The sequence below is a fragment of the Protobothrops mucrosquamatus genome, unplaced genomic scaffold (assembly GCF_001527695.2).
Source record: "Protobothrops mucrosquamatus isolate PMUCROS unplaced genomic scaffold, P.Mucros_1.0 scaffold5, whole genome shotgun sequence".
NCBI lineage: Eukaryota > Metazoa > Chordata > Lepidosauria > Squamata > Viperidae > Protobothrops > Protobothrops mucrosquamatus.
This window is the reverse complement of record NW_015386392.1, coordinates 3,770,068-3,787,745: the sequence shown is the minus strand read 5'-3', so window position 1 is coordinate 3,787,745 and position 17,678 is coordinate 3,770,068. Positions and strand designations below refer to the sequence as shown.

The 17,678-nt window shown below is 41.5% G+C and overlaps 1 protein-coding gene across 1 annotated transcript in view; it reads left to right on the top strand.

Moving 5' to 3' along the window:
- Positions 1-17,678, top strand: part of LOC107303320 (sodium channel protein type 5 subunit alpha) — a 315,483-nt gene that overhangs the window by 180,806 nt on the left and 116,999 nt on the right. Inside the window, exons 16-17 of the mRNA XM_015832541.1 lie at positions 1,874-2,332; positions 6,747-6,764. Coding sequence (XP_015688027.1) covers positions 1,874-2,332; positions 6,747-6,764 — 477 coding nt within the window. The remainder of the gene's footprint in view (positions 1-1,873; positions 2,333-6,746; positions 6,765-17,678) is intronic.

Below are 17,678 nucleotides of genomic sequence, written 5' to 3'. Positions count from 1 at the left end.
CCTCCGAGACCGCCTTCTGCCACAGATCACCTCCCACCGGCCGATACGCTCCCACAGAGAGGGCCTCCTCAGGGTGCCGTCAACCAGACAGTGTCGGCTGGCGACCCCCAGGGGGAGAGCCTTCTCTGTCGGAGCACCCACCCTCTGGAACGAGCTGCCCCCAGAGATCCGGGTGATTCCGGATCTCCCCTCCTTCTGCCGCGCCCTCAAGACTTGGTTATTTCAGCGGGCAGGACTGGCCTAGGGGTATTTTAAATTGGTTTTAACAAAATTTTTAGTAGAAGCGGCCTAGTTAAATATTTATTTTTAATCACTTTTAAATTTTGTATTGTATTATTGTTTTTAAACTGGCTGTAAGCCGCCCTGAGTCCTCCGGGAGAAGGGCGGGGTATAAATTTAATAAAACTAAACTAAATTAAACTTCAACTCCCAGAATTCCTCAGCCAGCCATACTGAGGGGAAAGGGAGAGGTTTCCAAGCTGAGCCATGCTGGCTCAGGAATTCTGGGAGTTGAAGTCCACGAGTCATAAAAGAGCCAAGGTTGCCTACCCCTGTCCTAGAAGGTATAAATATAACACTACAAAGAACAAAATGTACTTCTTCCCACTCTCCCTCTACCCCCTTTTTTGTAAGTTCCTAATTTTAGAAGCGCTTTCATTAAATCTGCATAGTAAGAATAAATGCACCACTCTTGACCCCAATAGCTGACAGTGATCTTTTGCCATAGGCCAAGGCACCCTAAAATAGGTTTTTTAATTTCCCCTATGGGAGGGACTAAGAGGGGCTCAGTGGAGAAGAGCTTGGGCTAGAATTTGGGCAGAGCAAGAACCATACTACAGGCAATCCTTGACTTATGACCACAACTGAACCCAAAATTTATGTCGTTAAGTGAGACATTGGCTAAGTGAATTTTGTCCCATTTTACGATCTTTCTTGCTACAGTTGTTAAGTGAATCACTGCAGTTGATAAATTAGTAACATGGTTGTTAAGTGAATCTGGCTTCCCCGTTGACTTTGCTTGTCAGAGGATTGCAAAAAGTGATCACATGACCCCGGGACACTGCAATTGTCACAAGAATGAAGCAGTTGCCAAGCATCTGAATTTTTATTACATTATCATGGGGATGCTGCAAGGGTCGTAACTGTGAAAAATGGTCATAAATCACATTTTTCAATGCTGTTGTAACTTTGAACGGTCATGAAATGAACTGTTATAAGTCAAGGAGTACCTGTTTGGTACTTTTTCTCCTGTGAAAAGGGGAATGGAGGTCTGGCATAGGTGTGCATTATTTGCTTACATAGAGTAGGAAAGCATCTAATATATTAAGTTTTCTCTCAGTGTCTATCTCCAAAGATTTATTAACTTCAGGTTTGTGACATTATTTGAAACTTGCCTTTTAACTCTGCTCATTAGCCTAAAAGTTTTCAAAATAAATTGCATACAGTGCAACGATCCAGTTCATCCTTCAAAAGCTTTGTCTCATTAAGACAGCTTGATGCTAAGGTAGTTTAATCTCTTTTATAGCTTCAGAAGTTTCCTTTATTGCCATAGGTCTGTTCATAATCTCTAGTCCTCTGTACAGGTAGCCTTGACCTTACAATTATGGTTGTAAGTTATGCTGGTCGTTAAGTGGGTCATTATGTGACCATGCCTGATCTTTTTTGCAGCACCATTTAAGGCCACATCTTTGCTGGGAAGGGGGTGCTGTGATGGCCTGAAAAAAGTGCAAGCTGGGTCTGCAGGGGGGCCTCTCGGTGGGGTGTCTATGACAATTCCCCACAGCCAACTCGCCACAGCCTCTCACCCAAACATAACAACAGAATGCAGGAGAAAGTTCAAGTTAATACTTCTTAATATTTTGTCGCGTTTCAGGTGCTGAACCTGTTTCTTGCCTTACTGTTGAGCTCATTTAGTGCTGACAATCTTTCTGCGCCAGACGAAGATGGGGAGATGAACAACCTGCAACTGGCCTTTGCCCGCATCAACAAGGGGCTGAAGTACCTCAAGCGTTCCATGTGGAATTTCTGCTGCAGGGTCCTTCGACAACCAAAGGCGACCGCTGAAAAGAAAGCCATGATGAAGCTCGTGACCCACAATCAGCCGGTCATGCACAACTGTGTCAACAACCACATGGCTAATGAGTTTGTCAAAGAGGAGCAGAACCAGAAGGAGAACCACACCAGCAATGCCAGAGGTGCCACCAACAAAGTGGCTGATGACCACAATAATGACTTTATGACCAACCCAGACATGTCCATTTGTGTCCCTATTGCCATGGGCGAGTCGGACATTGAAGATGATGATCAAAGCACATTCACGGAAACAGACCAGGTAAGTTTCTCCTTAAACCAATCATGGATGTGGTCAATGCAGTTTTAGGGAAAATATGAGAAAGAGGTGCAAGCCGCGTAACAACCTTCTCCAAACACAGTTAAGAATCGAAACCGTTGTAGTCCCAACACAAAGAGTTTGAAAAGGGATGTTCATACACGATAGTATGGGGTAGAGATATTTTTTCAATCTGTTGGGTTTGCTGAGCAGAGGGAGGCGGAGGATGTGCCTCTGGAGAAGTAGATAATAGCTAGTCCAGAATTCATATAGGATCTCAGCTTGTGCCACACTCATTGCCTGTGTGACTGAATGGCACCCATTTTGCATACTCAAGACCCCAGAGACGTGACGATATTAGAACCATCCAAAATCAAGGCACAAACAGCATAATTGATGCTTTAATTGTTCCAGGTATTTGTAGATGTAAATGCCAAAATTGGAACATCCTTCTGTGATAAACTCCTCTTTTATATATTACAAGCTTTTCCCTTTATAACCGTAGCAATGGTTGCCATGGTGTTCTCCAAGGACACAACTATGCAACTAGATTAATTTAGCAGTTAGTTAGTTCCTCTCTCCAAGGAATCCTGAGAATTGTGGTTCACTGCGGAAATTCAGGGTCCCAAACAGAATTCTCAGTACCAGTATGAAAATTGTAGGGTCCTTGATTGGAACTCATGAAAGTTAAGATATAGTCGTCCGGATACAATCTGACAAAACAGGGTTTTTTTAAATTATGTTTGTCTTTGAGGCCTTTCCAAGTAGAAATGGACTTTAATTCATCATTCAATGTTGTGTTTTTGTTGGGAGGGAGCTATGTGTTGGATGCTGATTGTTTGTGAATGGTTTGTGCAAGTTGTAAAACACAAGAAAGCTTCTGGGTATCAAATCTGAAAGATTTTTTGGTTTGCGTTGTTGAAAATTAACCACTGTGAAAATACTCACTGATGACTGAAATGTTGCTTGGGGATGATATGCAGGCAGTAGTTGTAGCTGATTAAGGAAGTATAAATTCAGAAAAACAAAAGGAATATGTGCTTTAGATACCCTGAGAAATAGTGGACAGGGACTTGCACAACAAAATAGGATTATAATATGCACAGTCTCTCTCTGTCTCTGTCTCTCTCTCTGTCTCAGAGACAGAGAGAGAGAGAGAGAGAGAGAGAGAGACAGAGAGAGAGAGAGAGAGAGAGAGAGAGAGAGAGAGAGAGAGAGAGAGAGAGAGAGAGAGAGAGAGAGAGAGAGAGAGAGAGAGAGAGAGAGAGAGAGAGAGAGAGAGAGAGAGAGAGAGAGAGAGAGAGAGAGAGAGAGAGAGAGAGAGAGAGAGAGAGAGAGTCTCTGTCTCTCTGTCTCTCTCTCTGTCTCTCTCTCCCCCTCTCTCTCCTCTCTCCATCATTGAGATAATTAGACACACATGATACAAATGAAAAAAGAGAGAAAATTCTTGTGATTTTGGCGAATTCCTGGTGAATCTCCCCTTGGAGAAAAACTGAGAATTCCATCAGGCGCTACCTGATTACTTTGAAAATTCAGAGCACTGTGAAAAATGAGGGCAGAGTCCTTCCTAATGGTCCTGAAGCCTGAACAAATGTCCAATATAACTACCTCCTCTAGAACCTTCCTTATTGCCAAGGCTTTGTATCTTCTCTTAAAAGCAAGATAGCTAAGCAAATCTTTAAGCTCTCTTTTTAGTTCTTTCGATTGTACTTCCATTTGAATTCTTTCTTCTTCCTCTAGTCTGATAAATCACTGAGGGTTTGAAGATTCATACAATAATGCTATACTCATACCTTTCTCAATATTGCTGCAACATAATAAGTGAAGTATAATCTCTAATCTCATCAAATATTTCTATTTCCATATCTAATTCCTTCATCCTTCCCCCAGTCTCCTAAGCTTGCTTTCGAAATGCTTATATGCCTTATAGTTTATTAGCCCCAAACTCTATACAGAGAGACCTACTGGAAAAATCACTTAAATATGAGCCAGCCGTGTGCTGCAGCTGCCAAAAAGGCCAACACAGTGCTGGGCTGCATTAACAGAGGGATAGAATCAAGATCACGTGAAGTATTAATACCACTTTACAATGCCTTGGTAAGGCCACACTTGGAATACTGCATCCAGTTTTGATCACCACGATGTAAAAAAAGATGCTGAGACTCTAGAAAGAGTGCAGAGAAGAGCAACAAAGATGATTAGGGGACTGGAGGCTAAAGCATATAAGGAACGGTTGCTGGAACTGGGTATGTCTAGTTTAATGAAGAGAAGGAGGAGGGGGGACATGATAGCAGTGTTTCAATATCTCAGGGGCTGCCACAAAGAAGGGGGAGTCAAGCTCTTCTCCAAGGCGCCTGAAGGCAGGACAAGAAGCAACGGGTGGAAACTAACCAAGGAGAGAAGCAACCTAGAACTAAGGAGAAACTTCCTGACAGTTAGAATGATTAACCAGTGGAACAACCTGCCTCCAGAAGCGGTGAATGTTCCAACACTGGAAGTTTTTAAGAAGAGACTGGACAGCCATTTGTCCGAAATGGCATAGGGTTTCCTGCCCACACAGCGGGTTGGACTAGAATCGATGACGTCCAAGTTCCCTTCCAACTTTATTAATATTATTCAGTGCTTTTTTTCTAAAAAAAAAAAAAAAGGTACCAGAACTCACACACGTCATATAACCCGCCTTGCCTACCCTACAAAGTTCCATCCAAAAAAGGTGCCGGAACTCCGTTCTGGGCATTCTATGAGAAAAAAAGCCCTGGTATTATTATAAAATAATTCTCACTGGGAAAGAGAATTTATGTCAATATTAAAAAATATAGCAGTCTTAATAGAAATAGCACTTAGCCTTACATACCGCCCTATAGTGCTTTGCAGCATTCTCTGGGCAGTTTACAATGTCAGCATATTGTCCCCAGATTTTGTCCCCAACAATCTGGGTCCTCATTTTATTGAGGTCAGAAATATGGAAGACTGAGTCAACCAGGCAGTCGGCAGAATTAGCCTGCAATACTGCATTCTAATCACCGCATCACTGCATCATCAGTGCTTAAAAAGATAATGTGTATATTAACAATAAGAAATGTTTTTAAATAGTTGCGTTTTGGAGTTTGTTCCATAAGAGGGATCTAAGAATGAATTTGAAAGCTGCTCTAAAGTCCATCAAAGCTACACATAGTTATATAGTAGATTGTACTGCAAGTATAATTGTTTGCTAGGTGTTCATTCTAGGGCAATGATTAAACTCTGGTGATGATTAAAAAAATGTCAAGACAGTGATTATAACTGCTTCATCAAACCCTTACTCTTTTTTTCTTTTATACATGACAACAGTTGTCACCACATTTAGTTTTTAGGACCACACTTGGAATATTGCATCCAGTTTTGGTCTCCAGGACATAAAAAACATGTGATTCATTATAAAAAAGATGTTGAGACTCTGGAAAGAATGAAGAGAACAACAGTAAATATGATTAGGGGACTGGAGACAAAAACATATAATGAACGGTTCCTGGAACTGGCTATGTTTAGTTCAATGAAGAGAAGGATGAGGGTGACATGATAGCTATGTTCCAATCTAAGGGTCTGCCACAAAGAAGAGAGGGTCAACCTATTCTCCAAAGCACCTGAAGGCAGGATGGAAACTAACCAAGGAGAGAAGCAACCTAGAAATAAGGAGAAATCTCCTGACAGTGAGAACAATCAAGCAGTGGAACAACCTGCCTCCAGAAGTTGTGTGTGCTCCAACACTGGAGGTTTTCAAGAAGAGATTGGACAACCATTTGTTGGAATGGTATAGGTTCTCCTGCCTGAGCAGGCGGTTGGACTAGATCAGGGCTTTTCAACCTGTGGTACATTGGCACCTGGCAGGTGGTACGCGACCATCCTAGAAAAGTGGTAGCGGGGGAGGGGAATGAGTTGAACCGATGGCAGCACCGCACAAGCCTGAGCGAGAGACGGCTGGAACTGCAGGGCTATCAGGGCTCAGCGGAAGCGCCAGGATCAGTGCCGCTTTCCAGCTGATCGGCGCTTCTTCGGGGCTGTCAGGGCTCAGTGGAAGCGCCAGGATCAGCGCCAGGCTCCAGCTGGAGTTCGGCACTGATCCTGGTGCTTCTGCTGAGCCTTGAAGAAGCACCAATCAGCTGGAAAGCAGCACTGATCCTGGTGCTTCTGCTGAGCCCAGAAGAAGCGCCGATCAGCTGGAATGTTGCAGCCTCTCCAGGGTCTTGTGATTTACATTCAGATTCTTGGCAACTGATTCATATTTATGACGGTCACAGTGTCCCAGGGTCATGTGAAGTGACCAAAACCTGCTGCAACCACCCAGCAGACAGGGGGAATAAAAACCAAACACCCCCCCACCCCACCTCTGCTGCCAATCCTCAACAGAAATGCTCACAACAATGGAAACCTCGGACAGGAGGAAGAGTGCAGCCGGGTGGGCAGGCAGGTGTCTTGCTCGGCTGTGGCTTGGGGGGCATTTTTTTCAGTGCCATTGTAACTTCAAACTGTCACTAGTGAACTGTTGTAAGTTGAGGACTACCTGTACTTTATCATTTTTTTCCTCTTTTTTTGGGTCATCAAGTTTTTGACACCTTGCTAGGCGACTGGTGGTACTCGGATGTTGCCATATCCTAAAAGTGGTACAATGGGTGAAAAGGTTGAAAAGCCCTGCTCTAGGAGACCTCCAAAGTCCCTTCAAACTCTGTTATTCTGTTTTTGACCCTCACTTTAACGTGCCACTGCAACAGGCAGTTATCCATTGTAGATTCCCTTAAAAGTTACAGTAGTTGTTAGTTTTCTAAGATAATCTCCTATCCTAGCCAATCACAAGGTTTCTAGCACAGTTTTACAAACTGTAAAATGAACACACCTGTGTTTGTGGGGTCTTTGCTGCTCTTTTCACTCTAAAAGTAGCTCACTCCATCAGTGATGGTGGTAATAATGTTGGTGGTTCCTTGATTAGGTTGTTGTTTACTTTTTGATTGTTGGTCTAGTGTTAGTCTTCTCCTTAATCCAAGAAGAAAAGAATGCTCCCACTAACACCGACAGAGCAAACCACTTATGTATAAACAGAAAGCAATTTTCACTCCTTCCTAGCACTGCTGATATTACCTAGTTGGGTATAAAATGTCTGAAAGAAAGCAACCAAACTCAAACAACACCAGGGATGCCACAGTTCAATATTCTCTACATTGATACCTGGTTTTTTTAATTGTGCATCTGACAATTTTCCCTAATCTCACAGACATTTCATCTTACCTTGATCTTTTCCTTGGCTTCCCTTTATGTAAAAAAAAACAACAACCTTGACTGCAAAAAATACAACTATGACACTCCTAATAAACCCTTCTGATAAAGAATTACTATCCTCTTTGAAATATTCACTACTGTTCCTTTTTGGCAGGGTCATTACAAGCCTTGCAAGAGATGATCATCATCATCATCATCATCATCATCATCTTCTTCTTCTTCTTCTTCTTCTTCTTCTTCTTCTTCTTCTTCTTCTTCTTCTTCTTCTTCTTCTTCTTCTTCTTCTTCTTCTTCTTCTTCTTCTTCTTCTTCTTCTTCTTCCTCTTCCTCTTCCTCTTCCTCTTCCTCTTCTTCTTCTTCTTCTTCTTCTTCTTCTTCTTCTTCTTCTGCCATATCCGTTATCGGACGTTGGCGATCACGTTGGCGATCCTGTTTTTATCAGCAGCCGCAAAAAAAAGTGCTGCTGAGTTTTGTCCAAACCAGTCCCTTAGATTTTGAAGCCACGATGTTCTTCTTCTGCCTGGACCTCGTTTGCCTTCAATCTTTCCCTGGAGGATTAAATGGAGTATGCCGTATTTTTCTGGGTGTCGCATCACATGTCCGAAATATTCTAACTTTCATTTTTTAATTGTTTTGATGATTTCCCTTGGCTTTCCCAGGCGGTTTATCACAAGAGATCTTACAAAGGCAAATGCAATGGTTTAAAAAATTCTGGATCTGTTGTTTTGCTGCTTGGGCGGAATTTACGAATTGGTCCAAGAGCTGAATTGCATTTTAACTATCAAGAATCCTTTTAATTGCTCTTTTATTTTATTTCTTTTGTAGTTGATTCTAGGAATTCGAACACCTTTAGGAAAGCTTTTGTTCTGAGTCATCGTTGGCCTCACGTTGTTGCACATTGATTGCTAACACAATATCATCTGTGTGTTAATTAATACTCCTTTTCCTAACCTTTACCCATGGATTTTGTTGGCGTTTCTGCATCAGACACATAAAAGCATTCTAATAGCTTGATTGCTCTTAGTTGGGCTACTTTGTTATATTTGTATGGTTCCATTAGCATATTTACTTATGTTGAGATCTTGGCAGCCAGAGAAAAAAGGCACCACGCCATCTCTCCATAACCACAGAAACAAAGAGAAGTATTATCCCAATTGATTGGGAACTGAGTTTATTTCTTTGTTTATTACTTGTATTTATCTTACTCTATTAGTTTGAAGGTTTTTAGAGTGGTTGACAATACAATACTCCACAAATGCATAAAGCAAAAAAAAAAAATCCTGAAAAAGCAATACCAGCTTTTTCTTGGCTAAAAGGAAAATATAACATCACATTAAAAGAAAAGACTCTGGGTTTAAAAATAAAGATTTTTACATGTCACCGGAATGGAGAGCTAAGAAAGCACCATTTCCCTTGGTAGAGCATGGTAACATAGAATTGCCAGCCATCTCACTTTGGAAGGCAACAAAAATAATAAAGGGCTTTCTCCTAGATGATCCTCATGTCCAGATGGATTAGCAGAAGGAAGTACTTTACGTACCTCAAATATTTGCCAGCAAGAACCAAATTTTGAATGTGAGTCCCAAAGAAAGGGATGGCCAGTGCATCTATTTCAAAACTGGTACAATATGTTTCAGATGTCCCAAAGGTGCTTTTTTCAAAAGGCAACTGGACTTTTATTTTCCTTGAAGACGTTTCACTTCTCCAAGAAGCTTCTTTTGTTTTTGCTTGCCTTGATAAACATTGAAGAACTGAAGAAGCTTCTTGGATGGGGAGTGAAATGTCTTCAAGGAAAGAAGCAAAGTCCAGCTGTCTTTTGAAAAAGCATCTTTGGGACAACCAGGACCTGGATGACTGAGAATCTCCATAGACATATGTTTCAGATGGTTAAGATGTTAAAAGTTGCATTTTGTAGTAATTAAAGGCAACAAGGCAACCTGTAATGTAGTAGTACTCCAAGTAGAATACTATTAAATCATAGATTAATCATAGATTAATGTAGGCAGTTGCATCTTCTGTCTGCAAGAAGATACAACTGGACAACCAGCAAGCATCAGTGAGATGGGCTTTAGATCACAGAAGTGATATGGTCCTTTTGAGATAGGACAAAAATCTAGTAAGATCTTGATGTTATAATATAAACTCACTAATGGACATGCAGCCCCATCTAGAATGGCTGACCTCTTCCTCTGTTAAGCAACATACCATTAATAACCCAAAGTATTGGTTTATTGATTTTCATTCATCACAGGATAGTAACTGGAAATCCAGAGTCAGGAATTACTGTGGGGTAAGAATTAGGAAACAATGCTAGTGTCATGTGTCTGACTAATGAAACACTTCAAAAGAACTTTCAGGCATGGTTTAACCTAAAAAGCCTTTATTAGTGTAGAGGAGTGTCAGCATGGCATGGAGAATGCCAAGATCTGAATTTCCCTTCCTTTGCACATAACATTCCAGGCATTTCCCCTCCCCTATTTTGGGGTCATGAGTCACATCTTCCAATTAACCTGGAGGGCAAAGATTCACTTCCGGTTCCCTTCCGCGGGCTTTTCTCTCCTTTCTCAATCTCATCTGAATTAACTCTAAAAGTACCAGACAGTTCTGCATATTTTGCCAAAGCAAGAATATTCAATATTAGCAGCGTTGACAGTTAGGAATATCCATATTGAACCAATACAGGTAGTCCTTGACTTATGACCACAGCTGAGCCCAAAATTTCCATTGCTAAGCAAGACAGTTGCTAAATTTTGTGACCTTTCTTGCCATAGTTGTTAAGTGAATCACTGTAATGGTTAAGTGAAATGTGGTCATTAAGCAAATCTGGCTTCCCCATTGGCTTAACTTGTCAGAAGGTCGCAAAAGATGATCACGTGATCCCGGGACACGGCAACCGCCATAAATACAAGCCATCTGATTTTTGATCACTTGACTCGGGATGCTGCAACAGTCAAAGGTGTAAAAAGTAATCATAAGTCACTTTTTTCAGTTCCATTGTAACTTTCTGTGTCACTAAACGAACTGTTATAAGTTGGGGACTAATTTTATCTTAGAACTATTCCTGAAATGAGACACAATGCTTAAGCCAAAGGGAGCTTGTCAGCCAAGAAACTTTACTACTCTTTTCAATGTAGTAGATGCCCCAAACTACATCCCTGGTTGTTAGATACTCCAAATTATAGCAGACTATGAGTTATCCATATGGAAACAAATGCCCGAGATCTTCAAGCAGCTATCATTGGATTATTTATAGGCTTGAATGAATTATGACTTCGAGAATGTTAACGTAGGACTGCTAGCAAACATGATTCCCATAATGTTCATAGTGAACTCACAGAATGCCAGCACACACAATTATTCCAGCATGACAGAATGTGACTGGTATGTGCTTCACAATCCGTTAGGTTGAGCTGAAATTGTGACGAGCTTATTCATGAATACGCTAGCTGTCATGGCATTTCAGTTGTCCATTTCAACGGTTCGAGAGCAGAGAATACTTTCCATGGGGCAAAAACCAACATAGCTCCCTATATTAATAATCTGATCCAGCAGATCCCATCAGCCAAAGAGTGTTGAGAGGATGGGCCTTCTCTGCTGTAGTCCCTGCTGGAGGGATCAACCCTGTTTGTTTTTTACAAGGTTTTAAAAACTTGGCTGTGTGCACCAGAATGTGATAAGGGCTCCCTTTCTTGGCTTTACTGTTATCTGGTTAATTGTCTCAGCTGTAGTTTATATTTATATTTATTTTTGTGGATATTTCTCCTGTTTTAATTTTAACCCTTTCAAATGTTTCCAAATTTTAGAATTATAAGTTGCCCACGTCACTTGGTTGAGTTGGGTGGCTACAGAAATGGAATGAATGGATGGATGGATGGATGGATGGATGAATGTTCTCAGCTCTCTCAGTGTACTAGGTTAAACATACTGGCAAGCAATGTTATTATATGGTGAATTCTTAGGCTTGTAGAAAATGTGCCTCTTTTTTCTGGTCTTTATGTCATCTGTACCTGAATTTATTTCAGTATTCTAATTTACATCAGCAACAACACCCCTTTATGGGTCTCTTAGAGAAAGCGGCCCAGAATTCTGATTTTTCCTTTTGATTAATATCCAATAAGAACAGGTCATTAAGAAACATGGAATAATGTACTGTATCCACCTCATTTCTCAGGTAAACAGCAACAAATTGTATTTTGAGATGAAATCAATAGAGGGCTGTAGTGTGGTGGGCAAATTATGAAGAATAAACAAGAAGACGTCTTTATTTTGAAGTATTTAAAATACTAGCATTCTGTCTAGTAATCCTATTTTGAGAGACAGTTAACTTCTTTGGGCTTATGTATCTAGAAGAGTGAAGGAATATTTTGGGAGCTTTCACAAAATGGCTGGTTGGGGCAAGGGGCTTGTCCAATGATAAAGTAATTCCCATCCTGGAGGTGTCTAGTCTTATAAAACATCCCCTAGCAGAGGGCAAATTGGTGAAGTGTTTTAGAAAGCTATCTAATACTAAAATATATTATTTATCCATGTATCCATTTTTAAAGTATTTTTTACAGGGAAATGTGTATACTTCCAGACAAAGCAGTGGGCTCTATATTTTTAGGCACTTTATTTTTTCATTAGATTTACTCTACAAAGTGGCCCCTTTTTCTATTAAAAACCTATTGAAAATAAGGAAGCGGTTCGTTTGTAATGACTACAAGCCAATTTGGAGTGAGGACAAAAACCTTTCTTCTGAATTGGCGTAAGGTAGTTGGCCTATAGTTAAACTTTGTCAGGCTACATAATGTAACAATGTTTATTACCGAGTTCCTAATTGGCTGGGCTTTGATCACTCCAGGAAGTAGACATTTCAGAAGAATAGAAGAATAACGGAATAAGAGAACAACAGATTTGGAAGGGACCTAGGAGATCTTCTAATCTAACGCCTGCTCAGGCAGGAGACCCTGTACCATTCCAGACAAGTGGCTGTCCAGTCTCTTCTTAAAAACCTCCAGTGATGGAGCACCTACAATTTCTGGAGGCAAATTGTTCCACTGGTTTATTGTTCTCACTGTCAGGAAATTTCTCCTTAGTTCTAAGTTGAATCTCTCCTTAATTAGTTTCCATCCATTGTTTCTTGTCCTGCCTTCAGGTGCTTTGGAGAATAGGTTGACCCCCCCCCCTCTTTGTGGCAGCCCCTTAGACATTGGAACACTGCTATCATATCACCCCTGCTCCTTCTTTTCATTAAACTAGACATACCCCATTCCTACATACAACCTTCGTATGTTTTAGTCTCCAGGCCCCTAATAATCTTTGTTGCTCTTCTCTGCACTCTTTCCAAAGTCTCGACATCTTTTTTATAATGAGGTGACCAAAATTAGATGCAGTATTCCAGGTGTAGTCTTACTAAAGCTTTATAAAGCGGTATTAGTATACATGATCTTGATTCTATCCCTCTGTTAATGCAACCTAGGACTGCATTATCATGCAATATGCAAAGTAGGGTATATTACATTTTTAATTTTTTCAGTCACCCTTGTTTAAAGTTTTTGTTCAGTGTGCAGTTCCATTTTCTGATCTTTGAATAACTTTTGCAATAGGTGATACTGGATAAACTCAATAATAAAATAATTCAAATTTCGTGCTAAGAAACTACAATTTGCTGTCAGTGTAGTTATGCAAGTTGTTCTCTTTTACATAACTTTTCTCACTTTTATTCCACAATGGTATTTGAAGCAACTATGGCTTCCCTTCTTTATCGCCTCCAACCCATAAATCTTATTCAGTCATCCTTTTGCAATTTCAGCAATGAAAGGATTAGAAACCTTATTGACAATGAAACTCTGAATTTAGCTAATGAAAGGTGAAAGGCTGGAACAGAACTATGCACCCAATCTCTGTTGTATGCATTTGGCAGTTTTATGTGGATTCACCTAATCTAAGTGGACCTGTCCAGAGAGGGGTAAGCTAATAGTTGTTCTTTGTGCTCTGCGATTGTGCGGTTTGTAAGGTTAGCAGCCACAGTTCCCCCCCCCCCCCGATGTACTTGTCCAACCAAAGCAACTATTTGCAATTACGACAGTGATAAAAAAGTAGGTTTGCAATCAGTCCTCACATTTATGACCCTTGTAGGTCTGTAGAGCAAAAAAATACTGTAATACGATCATAAGCACATTTCTGCTTTCACTTAGTACTGGCAGTCCTCGACTTACACCATTCGTTTAGTGACCATTCAGCACTGAAAAAAGTGGCTAATGATTATTTTTCACACTTACGACCATTGCACCATTCTCACGGTCATGTGATCAAAATTCAGATGCTTGGCAACTGGTTCGTATTTATGCCGGTCGCAGTGTCCCGGGGTCACGTGATCAACTTTTGCAACCTTCTGACAAGCAAACTCAATGGAGAAGCCAGATTCACTTAACAACCATGTTATTAACTTAACTTATGCAGTGTTTCAGTTAACTGTGGCAAGAAAAGTTGTAAAATGTGGCAAAGCTCATTTACAATTGCTTAACAACAGAAATTTTGGGTTCAACTGTGGCCACAAGGGAAGGATTACCTGTAACCAATTTGCTTAACTGAGTTCCTGTTCCCAACTGTGGCTGTTAAACACGAACCACCTGTAAATGTTGTGTCCACTAAGGTACCTCCTCTCCCCACCCCCCGATTATTTTTATTTTCTTGAAAATTGCTAGAAAAAAATTGCTAGAACAAATATGACTTCATATTTAGGAAGGACTTTTAGGAGCAGATCAAAAACACTTGACTTGTAGTGTAAAGGATATGAGATCAGTTGTTCACTTCTCCACATTGGGCTGAAAGAGCCTATCCTTCACAATAAACAAAATCCAGTTTTGGCCGCCACAGTGTAAAAAAGATGTTGAGACTCTAAAAAAGAGTGCAAAGAAGAGCAACAAAGATGATCAGGGGACCGGAGGCTAAAACATAAAGAACCGTAGCTAGAATTGGGTATGTCTAGTTTAATGAAGAGAAGGACGAAGGGGGAGATGATAGCAGTTTTCCAATATTTGAGGGGCTGCCCAAAAGAAGAGGGAGTCAAGCTATTCTCCAAAGCGCCTGAAGGCAGGACAAGAAGCAACAGTTGAAAACTAATCAAGGAGAGAAACAACCTAGAAATAAGAAAAAAAATCCTGACAGTGAGAACAATTAATCAGTGGAACAGTTTCTTTCCAACACTGGAGGTGTTTAAGAGATTGGACAACCATTTGTCTGAGGAAGGGGTTGGAATAGAAGACCTCCAAGGCCCCTTCCAACTCTTATTCTGTTATTCTGTTAAAATGCAGTAAACCAACTCTTTCAATCAGTGTAAGGACCCTCCTGTGCAATGCTTAGCTTGATCTTTAATTATCTTTGTGATACAGCAGGAATTTCAACTCCTGGTTTAGTGCACACTTGCAAGCAAATAATTAATAATCTTGGATTCCAGAATAGGTGCAGCAATGTGCTAAATTGGAAACTAAACTTATGGGGAAAGCATAGAGAGCTTCCAAAAGCTAGATCTGAAAATGAAAAAGAGGGTTGTGTAGATTACTATAACAGACACTTTCAATTTAAACTTGATTTTTAGGGACAGCACCCATGCAGTATTTTGGGCAGTGTTTTAAAGATGGATTAGTATTTACTGCCTTTTTCCGAGATGCCCTTTCAATTTCCCTGTCAAATAAACAGCCCTGGAATGTGCAGTAGGCCCCAATGAAGTTCAGATCAAAACTGAGTCTGTTTAATTTCTGACATCAGCTAAAGTCTGCTAGTTGTTCACCTGCTGAGGCAGAATCAATAATAGAATGTTCTAGATCAGGGCTTTTCAACCTTTTCACCCATTGTGCCACATTTAGGATATGGCAATATCTGAGTACCACCAGTCGCCTAGCAAGGTGTCAAAAACCTGATGACCCCCCCCCCAAAAAAAGGAAAAAAGTGATAAAGTACAGGTAGTCCTCGACTTACAATAGTTCGCTTAGTGACTGTTCAAAGTTACAATGGCCCTGAAAAAAGTGCCCCCCAAGCCACAGCTGAGCAAGACACCTGCCTGCCCACCCAGCCGCGCTCTTCCTCCTGTCCGAGGTTTTCATTGTTGTGAGCATTTCTGTTGAGGATTGGCAGCGGGGGTGGGGTGGGGGGTGTTTGGTTTTTATTCCCCCCGTCTGCTGGGTGGTTGCAGGAGGTTTTGGTCACTTCACATGACCCTGGGACACTGTGACCGTCATAAATATGAATCAGTTGCCAAGCATCTGAATGTAAATCACAAGACCCTGGAGATGCTGCAACATTCCAGCTGATCGACGCTTCTTCTGGGCTCAGCGGAAGCGCCAGGATCAGCGCCGAGCTGCAGCTGGAGCCTGGCGCCGATCCTGGTGCTTCCGCTGAGCCCTGACAGCCCTGCAGCTCCAGCTGTCTCTCACTCAGGCTTGTGCGGTGCTGCCACCGGTTCAGCTCATTCCCCTCCCCCGCTACCACTTTTCTAGGATGGTCGCGTACCACCTGCCAGGTGCCAATGTACCACAGGTGGTACCCGTACCACTGGTTGAAAAGCCCTGGACTAGATGTTCTTGAGACATTTTCCTTCTACATGCGTCCACCAGGTTTATAAAACAATAGATAACAGAACTGGAAGGGACCTTGGAGGTCTTCTATTCCAACCCTCCCCGCACTCAAGCAGGAGACCTTATATACCATTCCAGACAAATGGCTGTCCAATCTCTTCCTAAAAACCTCCAATGATGGAGCATCCACACCTTCTGGAGGCAAATTGTTCCACTGGTTTATTATTCTCACTGTCAGAAAATTTCTCCTTAGTTCTTGGTTGGTTCTCTCCTTGATTAGTTTCCATCTGTTACTTCTTGTCCTGCCCTCTTTTTTGTGGCAATTCCTCAAATATTGGAAGACTGCTAACATGTCATTCCTAGTCCTTCTCTTTGTTAGACTAGACTAGACATTCCCGGTTCCTGCATATATTTTACACTCCAGCCCCCTAATCATTTTTGTTGTTCTTCTCTGCATTCTTTCTAGAGTCTCAACATCTTTTTTGTATCATGGTGACCAAAACTGGATGCAGTATCGCAGGTGCGGTGTCTCCACTGCAATATAAAGTGGCACTAACACCTCATATGATATTGATACTAAACCTCTGTTGATGCAGTCCAGGACTCCTAGATCCTTCTCACAGTTATGCTAGTGAGCAGGGTACCATCTATTCCTGTGATAGCGAACCTATGGCACGTGTGCCACAGGTGGCATGCAGAGCCCTCTCTGTGGGCACGCACGCCCTCGCCCCAGTCCTAGGCCTTCAGCTGGGTTTTATAAAACCTTTTCACTTTAGGCCTCCGCTATTGTGTGCAAAAAAAAAAAAAGGTTCAATCAATCAATCAATCAATTTCAACTTCTTGCGGGAAAAAAAAAGATCTGGCAAAGTTGGAATTGATTGATTTAACTTTTTAGTCCCACCCAGTCTGCCGTTATCACTGCAGCCACGCCCACCCAATGGGCCATGCCCACTTAATTGGCCACGCCCACCCGGCACCCGATGATACATAAGTGGATTTTGGGTGCAGTTTTGGGGCACTCGGTCTCTAAAAGGTTCACCATCACTGACCTGTTCTATACCTGTGCATTTGGTTTTTCTTGCCCAATCTTTAACTAGTAAGACTTTCTATATATTCTTTTCTTAAGGCTGTTATCTTATACATAACTACACAAGAGGAGGGTCTCACTTAAACTTATGATGATGGGTTCTGAATGATCACGCATAGTATTGCACTGCACCAAACAGGAGATTGGACCCAATCCACAGCATCTTTTTTTTTGTCTATACAACATAACCTTTACCAATAAAAGAGAATATTGTAGCTCAGTGTTGAACTATGGAGTTGTTGGTGCTCTTTGATCCTGGTTGTTCTCCAGCACTGAGATGGAGACTCCACCATTGGGTAGTAGACTGTATTCCTGCCCAATCAGATCAAGTCAGCCAAAGTTGCCACGCCCGTCCTGGACCCTAGACTCCAGTCTTTGACTTGATCTTGCCCAAGACAGACGTTGCAAGTTTGGCTCTAGGCAGGTATTATTTCTCAATGGTGGAATTTCCACTCCC